At 39.7% G+C, this 11,642-nt stretch overlaps 1 protein-coding gene across 4 annotated transcripts in view; it reads right to left on the bottom strand.

Annotated features, from left to right (window-relative positions):
- The window catches only part of CAB39 (calcium binding protein 39), a 108,603-nt gene that overhangs the window by 23,665 nt on the left and 73,296 nt on the right, over positions 1–11,642 (bottom strand). For all 4 annotated transcript variants that reach the window (XM_016950678.4, XM_054680174.2, XM_054680175.2 and 1 more), the window contains 2 exons: positions 6,352–6,516; positions 4,056–4,174 (listed from right to left, as the gene is read on the bottom strand). In XM_016950678.4, the coding sequence (XP_016806167.1) occupies positions 4,056–4,174; positions 6,352–6,516 (284 nt within the window). The remainder of the gene's footprint in view (positions 1–4,055; positions 4,175–6,351; positions 6,517–11,642) is intronic.

The raw sequence follows: 11,642 nt of genomic DNA, 5'->3' as shown, positions 1-11,642 counted from the left end.
TTTGTCTAGTGTGACTGTGGGGTTGAATCGTAAATATTATTTAATTTCAATTAATTACATGTGGTTAGTAGCTACTATATTGGACAGCCCAGTTCTAAACCTTTCCTTCTTTACTGCAAATCTTCCCAACTTCAATGTCAGGCTTTAAAAGCCTTCAAAGGCTTTAAAAAATATTTTTCTGATTATCTTAGTTTCATTTCCTTTTATCCATTCCCACTGCTACATTAATTCATACCTGGACAATTGGAAATGATTCCTAGCCAGCACCTTTGTTCAAGCTCTGTCATAATAAATCTACCCAACACACAAGTGTATCAACAGCATTTCCAGCTTGGGAGCTTAAAATGATTTCTTCTAGCTAATCAAATAAAGACAAACTTCTGGACTTAACTATCCAGTCTTCCTCTTATTAGATCTCCTGTTCTAGCACAATGTCACCTCCCAACCTGCCACACAACTTTCAAATTCTCTCCTTATTGCTGCCAATCATGTTATGTTCATTCCTGCCCCTGTGCCTTTGTTCCCAGTCATATGCCATTAGGATGCCTTCTCTCTTTTCTGCCTGTGTAAATTCTAAACTACTAGGAACTCCCATCTTAAGTCCTATTCCTTTTATCAACCCTTGCCTTATTAACCCAAACCACATTTTATCCTCTGAAATCCTGTAGTACTCATTTGTTATCTAGTAGTGGTGTCCTCTTACACATCACAGATCCTCAAAAAGATAAAACCACACTTCTTGGCATCAGTGGAGGCATGCAACTAGAATGCTGACCGGCTCTTACTTGATGGAAATATCTGCTCACAAAATGGCTGATCATACAATTCATCTTTGCTGAGCTTTAGTAGGCAGGAAAGACAAGGGTAAGACAGTTTGGTACGAGTTGAACAGGTTTTGATGGAGGCTTGTCAAGCTTGTCTAAACGATTAAACCATAAACCAGTAAATACAAGGCAAACAGTTATGCTGTATAACCTGTGAGCACTAGAGTGAACAGCATACTAACATGTAAATTGCCAGTAAAAAAAAAATCGCCTCCAAATGTAGTCTAACACTAGCAATACGACTTCAAATGCATGCTAATATTAGCAGCATGGCCCCGCAAATAAATATCTAACATAGAAGTACTCACAGCCTAAGAAGATAATCACACTGTATGGAAGCAGTCTAAATTAATTAACAAAAGTACAAAAATCTTAAAATGCAATTCACAGCGCTCCTTCAAGAAACAGCTGTTTCCAGGTCTGGCAGGACTCGTACAAAATGAGCAAGATGGTCATCCTACGCCAGAAAGCAAGGAAGCAATCACAGACTGATGGGGTCTTGCCAAAAGAACACAGAAGGCAACTTGAAGGAGTTCCCAAGGGCCAAAGATGGGGCAACTTGGACACAAGAAAGTAATGACTGGAATGGATTGAGACATATCAAATATAATTTTTAAAAAGACAAAAACGTGAGTTTATAATGATCCTTAAAACAACTCAATACTTATCTAAGGAAGTGGTCAGGTCACCAACTGATTATACTAAAAAAAAATACCTGATTATACTAAAAAATGAGACTATTTTGGGATAACTAAGTCATCAAGGAAGAAGGGTTCTTCTTTATAGAAACAATTTAATTATATGAAGAAGAAATAACAGAATCAGGAAACTGTCATTCTGAATCTAGGCAATGATTCTCAATGGAAACTAAAACCAGGAGGTGAAAGGTCAATGAGAATTTTGTAATGGACAGATTACAGACTGAGGACACCTGCATCCACCGGTCAATCCGAACATCACCAGAAATGGGATAACCAGTGCCACCCAATATGAAGCACACAGCACCATCCATGAACTTTTGCCCCCCTCAAAGTGAATCTGAATCTAATAAAAAAAAGCCAGATCTAACTATCCACCAGTTAAATCACTAGCGGATAGTGGAACATGTTACAGAAGCAACAGGAAGGCCAAGTCTAAAATATATGATTTTTCTACAAAACAAACAATCCAGGCTTCAACAAAGAGATGGCATAATATTAACTATTACAGATTAAAAGAGAGCTCAGAGTATTAACCAAATTCAGTTTGTGGGTTTGTGGGCCTTGTTTGGAACTTTTTTTTTTTTGGAAATCAAGTCTTGCTCTGTCACCCAGGCTAAAGTGCAGTGGCGCAATCTTGGCTCACTGCAACCTCCATCTCCTGGGTTCAAGCTATTCTTGTGCCTCAGCCTCCCGAATAGCTGGGATTACAGGTGTGTGCCACCACACCCGGCTAATTTTTGTATTTTTAGTAGAGGCGGGGTTTCACCATATTGCCCAGGCTGGTCTCAAACTCCTGGACTCAAGTGATCCACCCGCCTTGGCCTCCCAAATGCTGGTATTACAGGTGTGAGCCACCATGTCCGGCCTGGAAGTAATATTAAATAAACGAACTGTAAAATGCCATTTTTGTGAAAATTGAGGAAATCTGTAGATTGGGCATTAGACATTAGGTTTGCAAATGGTATCGTAACTGTGTTATACTGTGTTTTGTAATGTGTACTAGGGATGCATACTGAGGTGATGTCATGTGTCAGAGGAAAAAGGGGGCAAGGACTAGAGGAACAAGAATGACAGAACATTCGTAACTGTTGAAGCTGGGTTTAGGGTAGGAACCGGTATGTTACATATTCCCTCTAGTTGTACGTATATTTTTCACAACAAAGGAGGTGGGCGGGGCTTCTGGTGGGCCCACCAGTTGCATTCTCCATGCTACTTCCTGGCTGGAAGTGTCTGCTCTGGCCAGCACAGGTGAGAGCTCTAAACTGTAAATTGTATCTCAAAAGTCTTTCTTTACATGCCATTTAACAACATTCATATCATGCCTCTGATTACTCTGAAGTGAAAAATGTCAGCAGAGTTAACTAATGTATTGATTTTAATAATCCTTGGTTTCTATGGAAAAGGAAATATGGGCTTTAAAAACACACAAAGGCACCTGAAAGCTGCTCTAAGATCACCACAATTTCACACTGCTCACTACATGTTTTTACATACAACTCTGAATTGATACAACAAAAAATTAGATGCCAAAAGTTCTGTATCCCAAAATCTGAAGAAGTAACACAGATGGTTAGAAATAGAAAGAGGGAAACGGAACGCTGGCGTGCAACACAGGCACTGACTCACACTTTGTCTAAACAAGCTTGAACTTGGGGGAAGTGTTAAACCGCAGAGACGTGAATCAGACTGAGGCAAGCTATAAAGCCGGGAGGAGTAGAGCAAGCTGATTCACACCAACAGTCATGCCAGGAACATGCCTGCCCGCCAACTTAATAGAACAGACCACCACCAATGCTGGGACAAACAGATGCACACCATACCCGGGGCTGGCACACAACTCTGGTGTGAAACAGCAGGAGGTTACCTTGACAGTCAATGAGGCTCAGGGATGAGGGAGAAGGGCATTTGGTTCTATGGTTCGGTTTTCAGGCTTTTTTAAACTGACAAGACTACCCAAACATTAATGCCTGCTTAGACCAGTAGTAATTTCAGGAAGATGCACTGTGAATTACCAAATTATATGGATTAGTAAGTGGACACAGAGAGGTAAAAATCAAAGGACACTACTTCATAAACATGTACTTTGCTGACTCAACAAAGTAAAGCTGTAGAGAATCCATGCTCCATTTAAGAGGCAGCTTTTACTGCCTTACAGCGTGCGTACTATGTCCAAAGGAGATGTCTTTCAATATATAACTTAACTGATACTTCAATGAAATTCAACTTTTTTAAATCCTAGAGAACAGAAATAAGACCACAGAGAATTATTATTTTTTCCTTCAGTCATGCTGGATTTGTGAATTTAAAAGCTCAGAATTCACCTAATTTTAAATTCCCACCTGTAGGGCATTTTCAAATTCAATTTAGCTCACAGGTTGAATTTCAAGGAGGGAAATGTGTTCAAAATCTATGGAAAAATTATCTAACTACAGAGAAAATGCTTCCCACATTCAGCATCCTGTTTTTTTTCCCAAGGCAATCCTTCCTTTATGTTCAACTGAGAATACAAATTTTATTACATTGTACATACCCTTTCAATAACATGAACAAAATATTCTGTTGGGTGCAGATGTATTCAACAGTAGGAGTTCTCGTACCAATTTGTCTTCTGAGAATATTGTTGAAAATTTGAGCCACGTCTTTTTTGCCCTATTAGGAATACAATCATTAACATATTTTCCTGACTAAACATCAAAATGCTCATTCACCCTCCCAAATGAACTCGAATAAGGCCATTGTACTTATTGTTATGACTGAATATCTGACTTTAACACATTCATAGACATTAAATTATCTCTTCATTTGTAATTCCAAATTGTAAGTTTACTAGTGTACTATTTTTAACATGAACAATGTGTTGACAAAAGCAACAATGGGTTGACTATATTCCACATATAATTTCCACCATTTCTAAGTCTCAGGATCACGCTGACTCTGATATGAGAAACAAAACCCTGCAATATGTTAACAATCTAAGGGATCTGAATTCCACCCAAATGGAACAAGCAGCTTCAAATAAGATGCTTACGTTGGGAACACTATATGTGCTTTCCTTTCATAGTGATGGAAGGAGAGGAAAATATACTCTGCTGCTATATTAAAAATGGAATAATTCTGTATGAAGCTGGGCTTTAATGGAAAGTAGACCTATCTTCCAATTAAACTAGGCCTGTTTAGGGAAGACTTTATATAGATTAATAATGAAGGTACTAAGTATTACATGATACAGTAGTTCAGAGATCAGAACTTCATTACACTACTGTACAAAACAGACGGATCTTTCCAGTGAATCTTACAATCAGAAAGCTGCACAAGAAATCAACAAATGGAGAACTGGACTCCAAGTGGCATTTCTGAACAGCCACTTGTTACAAGGCTAACACGCCCATAGGAGAGGGAGTGAAATGCTAGCTTTCCAGGGTATACCTAAACCACAGACAGAGAGATCATCCTGGGCCCCGCACTAGCTCAGGAGCAGAAATGGCAATCTCTAAGAACCAGCCTTAAGGGCACACTTTTCTTTTAAGTTGATGTCTTTAAAGTTCCACATAAATATTAAATTCAGTGTCCAGGTCGGGTGGAGGCAGACAAAGGAGAAGGAACCTAGATGTTCCACTACATCCCCAACTTTGCAGAGGAAATACAAATTGTTGCTGTTGGAATTTGATACATTATTAAAAATACATGAAATCAGCTATGAAATGAAAACATTGCAGTTCTATCTGCTCTACAGTAGGACAGAAATAAAATTTTACTTTATTTTATTAACAGTATTATACTCAACTTATGAACCATACCCTCTTATCCTTTTCCAAAATTTAATCTGGCTATACGTCTGTCATTTTCTCCTCTGGAACATGTACCTGTCTTTCAAGCACCTGTACAGACATCCATTCACTCAGGCTGACAAACACTGGGGCTTAAAACAAAGCACGCTGATGACAAAGAGTTAAAGAGGCATGGCCATGCCACAGCGCTTCATTAGCTTCATTACCATATATGCATCGCAAATATTCAGATGGTATCCAGGATCATTATTCTCACTGTTAAATCCACTAAATATTTAACATAGCATGATCCAACTGTATTAACTCGGGCAACAATGTCAAATGCCTACCAGGGCTGGGCAGGAGATGCAAATGGGCCCTGAGACAGGAGGAGCAAGCTGTGCCACCTACAGCAAACCCAGGTGTAGACGCCCTGTGATGCTACTCTGCTCTAGCTGAAGGGCCAAGTAGGACTATATACCCAATATTGCTAGAATCAAGCTTTTCAAGAGAAGCCAGAAATTCAGACCGTGTATAAATGTCCTGTCACTTAAATGTTACACTAATTTAAAATTTAAAAGCAGTGCTAAGCAAACAAAACACATATGGTCTCTGGTTGTAATGAATTAACAGGTAACGAAGACATAACTGGATGTTCTCTTAAGATTGTATCTTCCTCTGAAATTCTAACATTCTATAGCTGTCTTTAGATTGTTTATTCCTTGAAAGTCAAGGGCCAGTGAATTATTAGAGTACTAGAGTGCTCTAATGAGCAGTTGTTTTTTAAAACAACCTAAATGAAATGGCATAATGAATATCTAAGAAACTCCATGTCCAATGTGATGAAACAGGGAAGAACCCTGTCCCAAGCCTGAAACACCCCTGGGTTCCTGCCTTTGCTCTGCTAATCAGGGCAGGCAGCCCAGGCATGCTGACAGAGGTCAGTAAACCTGAGCCAAGAGCCCAAAAGGAATCTTACGATGTTCCAAAAGAGAGAACGTATAGAAAAGAATTATGCACAGGGTACTGTTTTTTAAAAATAAGAAATTGATTTCTTACCTCAAAGTCAATGAGCTGTAAATCAGCTACCAGGGTGCTAAGGAGCCCACTATTATAGAGTTCTTGAGCAAGTTGAGCTACTGCTTCTGTCTGAGGCTCTTTTTCATTTGTGCCATACAGAATTTCTTTCATGGCAACCAGATTTTTGGAAACTTCTTCTGTAGCCTAATTTTAGAGAGAGGAGTTGGGGAGAGGAGAAAAAACAATTCATTTTAACAAACATATAACACGTCAAAATTTGTCAAATCACCTCTCTATATTACAGACCCATGGACCTATGAACAAGAAGCAAAGTGGGCAAGCTCCATCCTTGCCCTCAGGAGCTGGGCGCTATGTATGCGTGCACATGGGGACCAACATGCATACACCACAGGAAGGCCAGCATGTGCACAACACAGACACCCAAACACTGAAAACCATGTTTATCTATGGCAGAAACAAAACAGGGAGAAAGGTTCACTTCCTCAAGTGGGAGGGAAACATCACCAAAGAGGCAACTGGGCTGATCCCTAAGAATGAAGAGATTCTGACAAGCAAGTACGGAGGATAAGGAATGGCATGAGCTAGGGATGAGGGAGAAGGGAAAGTACAAGTCTTATCACAGAAAAGGTGTGGAGGAAATAAGGGAAGAGAGCAGAAAATGGGTGAGTGCAAAGCTAAGGTGTTAGTGATAGATATAAAGTCACTAAAGAGCTTCTACTTCTGCTCAAGATAGAGAAGGGCCAGATTTACCTTTCCCCATGAAAAAGACTAATGAGTAGGATAAGATACATAAAACGACTTTTTTTTTTTTTTGAGACAGGGTCTCGTGCTGTCGCCCAGGCCTGGAGTGCAGTGGTGGGATCACAGCTCACTGCAGACTCAACTTCCTGGATTTAATCGATCCTCCTGCCTTAGCCTCCTGGGTAGCTGGGTTTCCCACAGGTGTGTGCCACCATGCCAGGCCGATTTTTATATTTTTAGTAGAGATGGGGTTTTGCCATCTTGCTCAGGCTGGTCTCAAACTCCTGGGCTCAAGCGATCTGCCCAACTTGTGCTGGGATTACAGGTGTGAGCCACCGTGCCTGGCCAAAACAATGACTTTTAAACAGTGGACTTCAGGCAGTACAGGACAGTGATCCCTGAGAGAAGGAAACAAATGAGGGAAACTTCATAATTACCCTACCTTCTTGCTAGGTCACAGCACCAGGACGGGGGAGCCAGCCAGAAGAGGTGTTCTCCATTAGTTGAAGAGGCAGACCTGGCAACCCAGGGAGGCCAAGAAGACTAGAGTTTACAACAGGGCAGAGTGGCAGAGAGGAAAGAGCTGCCCAGAAAGAGCATGGCAGAGACCTGCAGAGCCCACTCATGTCTTCAACTGAGTACTGATAACCACACGTGGGTAAAGAAAGTAGCCAAGGCTAGGAACCAGAACCTTGGAGCTCACATGGGGCTGGAAATAGCTCCTGTTTCCTACCAGCCTAATGGAAAACCTCATATTCACTAGTCATCAAGCAAAGTACTCAGGGGGTTTTGCCTCAGTAGGCATACAAAATTAATCCTAGGCCAAACTCTGATCTGGTCCTGCCCAACAAAGCTTAACAGCAATCCTGGAAAGGACCAAAATCGGAAAACACGACTAATAAGAAGAAGAACTCATCAACAGAAACAGCTGTGGAAATGGCACAGATGGCAGAATTACTCAACAAGGACATTAAAATAGTTACTCAATAAGGACATTAAAATAGTTACTACAACTACAAATAGTTATCTATCACTAACATGTACCATGTTAAGTAGACGAATGAAAGGCATAAAAAACACCTGAATGAAACACTTAGAAATAAAACTACAAGGTCTAAGATAAAAATTATACCAGATGGGATTAACAGCAGATTAGATAGTAGATAAGAATAGGTTAGTAAACACAAAGAGAGAGCCTAAAAACTATCTAAAATGAAACTTAGGGGGAAAAAAGGGACATCTCATTAGTGAGCTAGGGGATAACTTTAAGCAACCTCACAGATGTGTAACTGCAGCCCCCAAAAGAGGTGGAAGGGCAGACAAACTATTTGAAGACATAATGGACGAATGTTATCCAAATTTAATAAAAATTGTAATTCCATAGAGCCAAAACATTGAAAAATCCCAAGCATGAGAAACAAGAAGACAATACCAAGGCACAGAATAATCAAATTGCTTAAATTCAGTGATAAAGAATCCTAAAAGTAGCCAGAGGGAAAAAATACTATGGACAAAGAATCAAAGAATGACAACAGACTTCTTGACAGGAATGATGCAAGTCAAAAGATAGTGGAGGAACATTGTTAAAATACTGAAAAACACAACCAAATTGTCATTCTAAAATTTTATACCACAGCAAAAATACCTTTGAAAAACAAAGGCGGAATAGAGTTTTTGAGACACAGAAAAGTAGAAATATTTCATCACCAGAAGACTTGTACTTCGTGAAATATTTAAGGAAGTCCTACTGGCTGAAGAAAAATGATTCTTCACAAAGAAATGAAAAGCAATGAAGACAGTATTAAACAAAATTTTCCCTTTTATTTAAAAGAGAATTGGCTCTTTAAAGCAAAAATAACAATGTATTCTGGGGTTATAACATATGTAGAACAAAAAATACAGCAACAATAGCTCAAAGAGGTGTAATGGAGGTACATAGGTATAATGTTGTCAGGTTCTTATAATAACTGAAGTAGTATATTTCCTGAAGATAGACTATAGTAAGTTAAAGGTGTATACTATAAGCCCTAAAGCAACCACTTAAAAAAAAAAAACCGAAAAACAAAATCAAAGATTTATAGCTAATAAACCAACAAAGGAGACCCAAGTAGAGTATTAAAGAGACATAACATAAAGGCTATAAAAACTTATATAAAGTGAAGCATTTATGATCAGAAATATACTTCAAGATTACTTTGCACAGATTCACAAAACCTCAGCGTTAAGCAGTACTTAGAGGATCATGTAGTCTCATGGTATTCAGTTATGTAACCTTCTAAGCTTCCTATCAAATCACATGACTTTACCTTAAATATTTCCAGTGTCCAGTAATGCAGGATGAGCTGAATTCAGAATCAGATAGTTGTTAGACAAATTTACGAGACAAACATTGCTTCACTACACTGTCTACTGGCCCTGGGTTTGTACTGCAGATCAGGCAATATTTTAACTTCTCTTCCACATAAATCTCTTGAGGGCAGCCTGCCTATCTTCCCTAAATTGTCATCTTCTCCAGAAAACCTCCCCTCAGGTTCTTTGATTAACCTCCTAAGAAAGGCAGAGCTAACATTCAGCCCTATCCAGAATGGTACAATGCAGAAGACACCAGACCACCACTCCTCCATTACAAATGTTAGTGCAGCCCAAGGCTACCTTCTAAGAATTTTTGCAATTATATTGTATAATTGAGTCAGAGAGAGCTTACAGTGAACAAAATGTCTTTGGCTTTCACAGGTACTGCTTGGTAAAGACAGGTCTTTCCAAATGTTATTCTTAAACTGGGGCGAATGACACTGCAATGAAGACTTTAATTTTTCTATTTAATTTAATCTCATCAGCCCATCATTCAAGATTATGGCAGTAACTCTGGATTCTGATGGACATCCAATGTATTAGCTAAACGCTCTCACATACATATGAAAATCTCATATGTATGTCTCCCATGACCTGCCTCAATCATTGACTAAAATGCTGGAAAGGAATGATGCATGAATAGAGCCCATCATATCTTTGAATCATCATGCTCCTTTCAGTAATGATCTACTACAAATCTTGGAGCAGGGCTGCTCAGTCATGTATATATGCAACTATTTCCAAGTTATATTCGAAAGGTTTTTTTGGTCAAATACCTTGATAAAATTAAATTATACTATTTCTTCCCTATTTCCTGACCATGAGAAAATGAAGTTATTTGGTCTGACCTTTTTACTATACCTACACTAATATCTACTGACTACGACATTCTTTTCTAAATGCTTGTAAGTCATCCTCCTAATAATCCCCCTCAGTATCAATGCTAAGCCGAGTCTACCTTTTCCAGCCTGCTGTTACTACTTCATTATCAGTAACGCCTTGGAGATCTGATGGTAGTTCATCATCCCATATGCAAATTCAGTAACCCAGAATGTAATTTTTCTGGGCCAAGAGAAAATCATTTAGCAATAGTAGGTGTTCTCTTACAATGTATCTGCATGTACTGGGTTTTCTACTCCATTTTACTATGTCTATTCTTCAGATAATTCTCTTTGACAGGAAGAATCTGATACCTAATAGGTTTTGTGAATGCATTATCTATTGATTCTACACCAGTGACCCTAAGTAGGAGGCCTCAGCCTCCTTTGCTTCTCTGGTTAGATCAAAGTTTTAAAGCTCTTAACAATTCTTCATGTACCTCAGTTTATACTTCTCTTTGAAATCATTATATGATTTTCAAATTTGAATTCAGACCATATTCTATTTTGACAGCAAAAGATGAGTAAGAAAGAAGGGAGGTGAATAGCTAAAGGGTACAGGTTTGTGAGGTGACAAAATGTCCTAAAATTAACTGTGGTTATGGTTACACATATTTGTGAATAAATTAAAAACCACTGAATTGTACCCTTCAAATGGGTGAACTATACGGCATGTAAATTATATCTCAATAAAGCTGTTCCCCTCATCTCCACCCCACCCCCCAAAAAAAGGAAGGAAAGAGAGAGACAGGAACCTAATTAGAAAGCTATTTATGGCTGGGTGTGGTGGCTCACGCCTGTGATCCTAGCACTCTGGGAGGCTGCAGCAGATAGATCACTTGAGCCTAGGAGTTTGAGACCAGCCTGGGCAACATGGTGAGACTCCATCTCTTTTTTTTTTTTTTTTTTTTGGGACAGAGTCTTGCTCTGTCACCCAGGCTGGAGTGCAGTGGCGCAATCTCGGCTCACTGCAAGTTCCACCTCCCAGGTTCATGCCATTCTCCTGCCTCAGCCTCCCCAGTAGCTGGGACTACAGGTGCCCGCCACAACACCCGGCTAATTTTTTGTACTTTTAGTAGAGACGGGGTTTCACCGTGTTAGCCAGGATGGTCTCGCTCTCCTGACCTTGTGATCCGCCTGCCTCGGCCTCCCAAAGTGCTGGGATTACAGGTGTGAGCCACCGCGCCCAGCCAAGACTCCATCTCTTAAAAAAAAAACACAAAAGTTAGCTGACTGTGGTGGCATGCACCTATAGTCTCAGCTACTCAGGAGGCTGAGGCTGAGATCAGGAGGTTGAGGCTGCAGTGAGCTATGATTGCACCATTGCACTCCAGCTTG

The sequence above is a fragment of the Pan troglodytes genome, chromosome 13, assembly GCF_028858775.2.
Source record: "Pan troglodytes isolate AG18354 chromosome 13, NHGRI_mPanTro3-v2.0_pri, whole genome shotgun sequence".
NCBI lineage: Eukaryota > Metazoa > Chordata > Mammalia > Primates > Hominidae > Pan > Pan troglodytes.
Note: the sequence above shows the minus strand (reverse complement) of the source record. Positions and strands in the feature narration are given on the sequence as shown.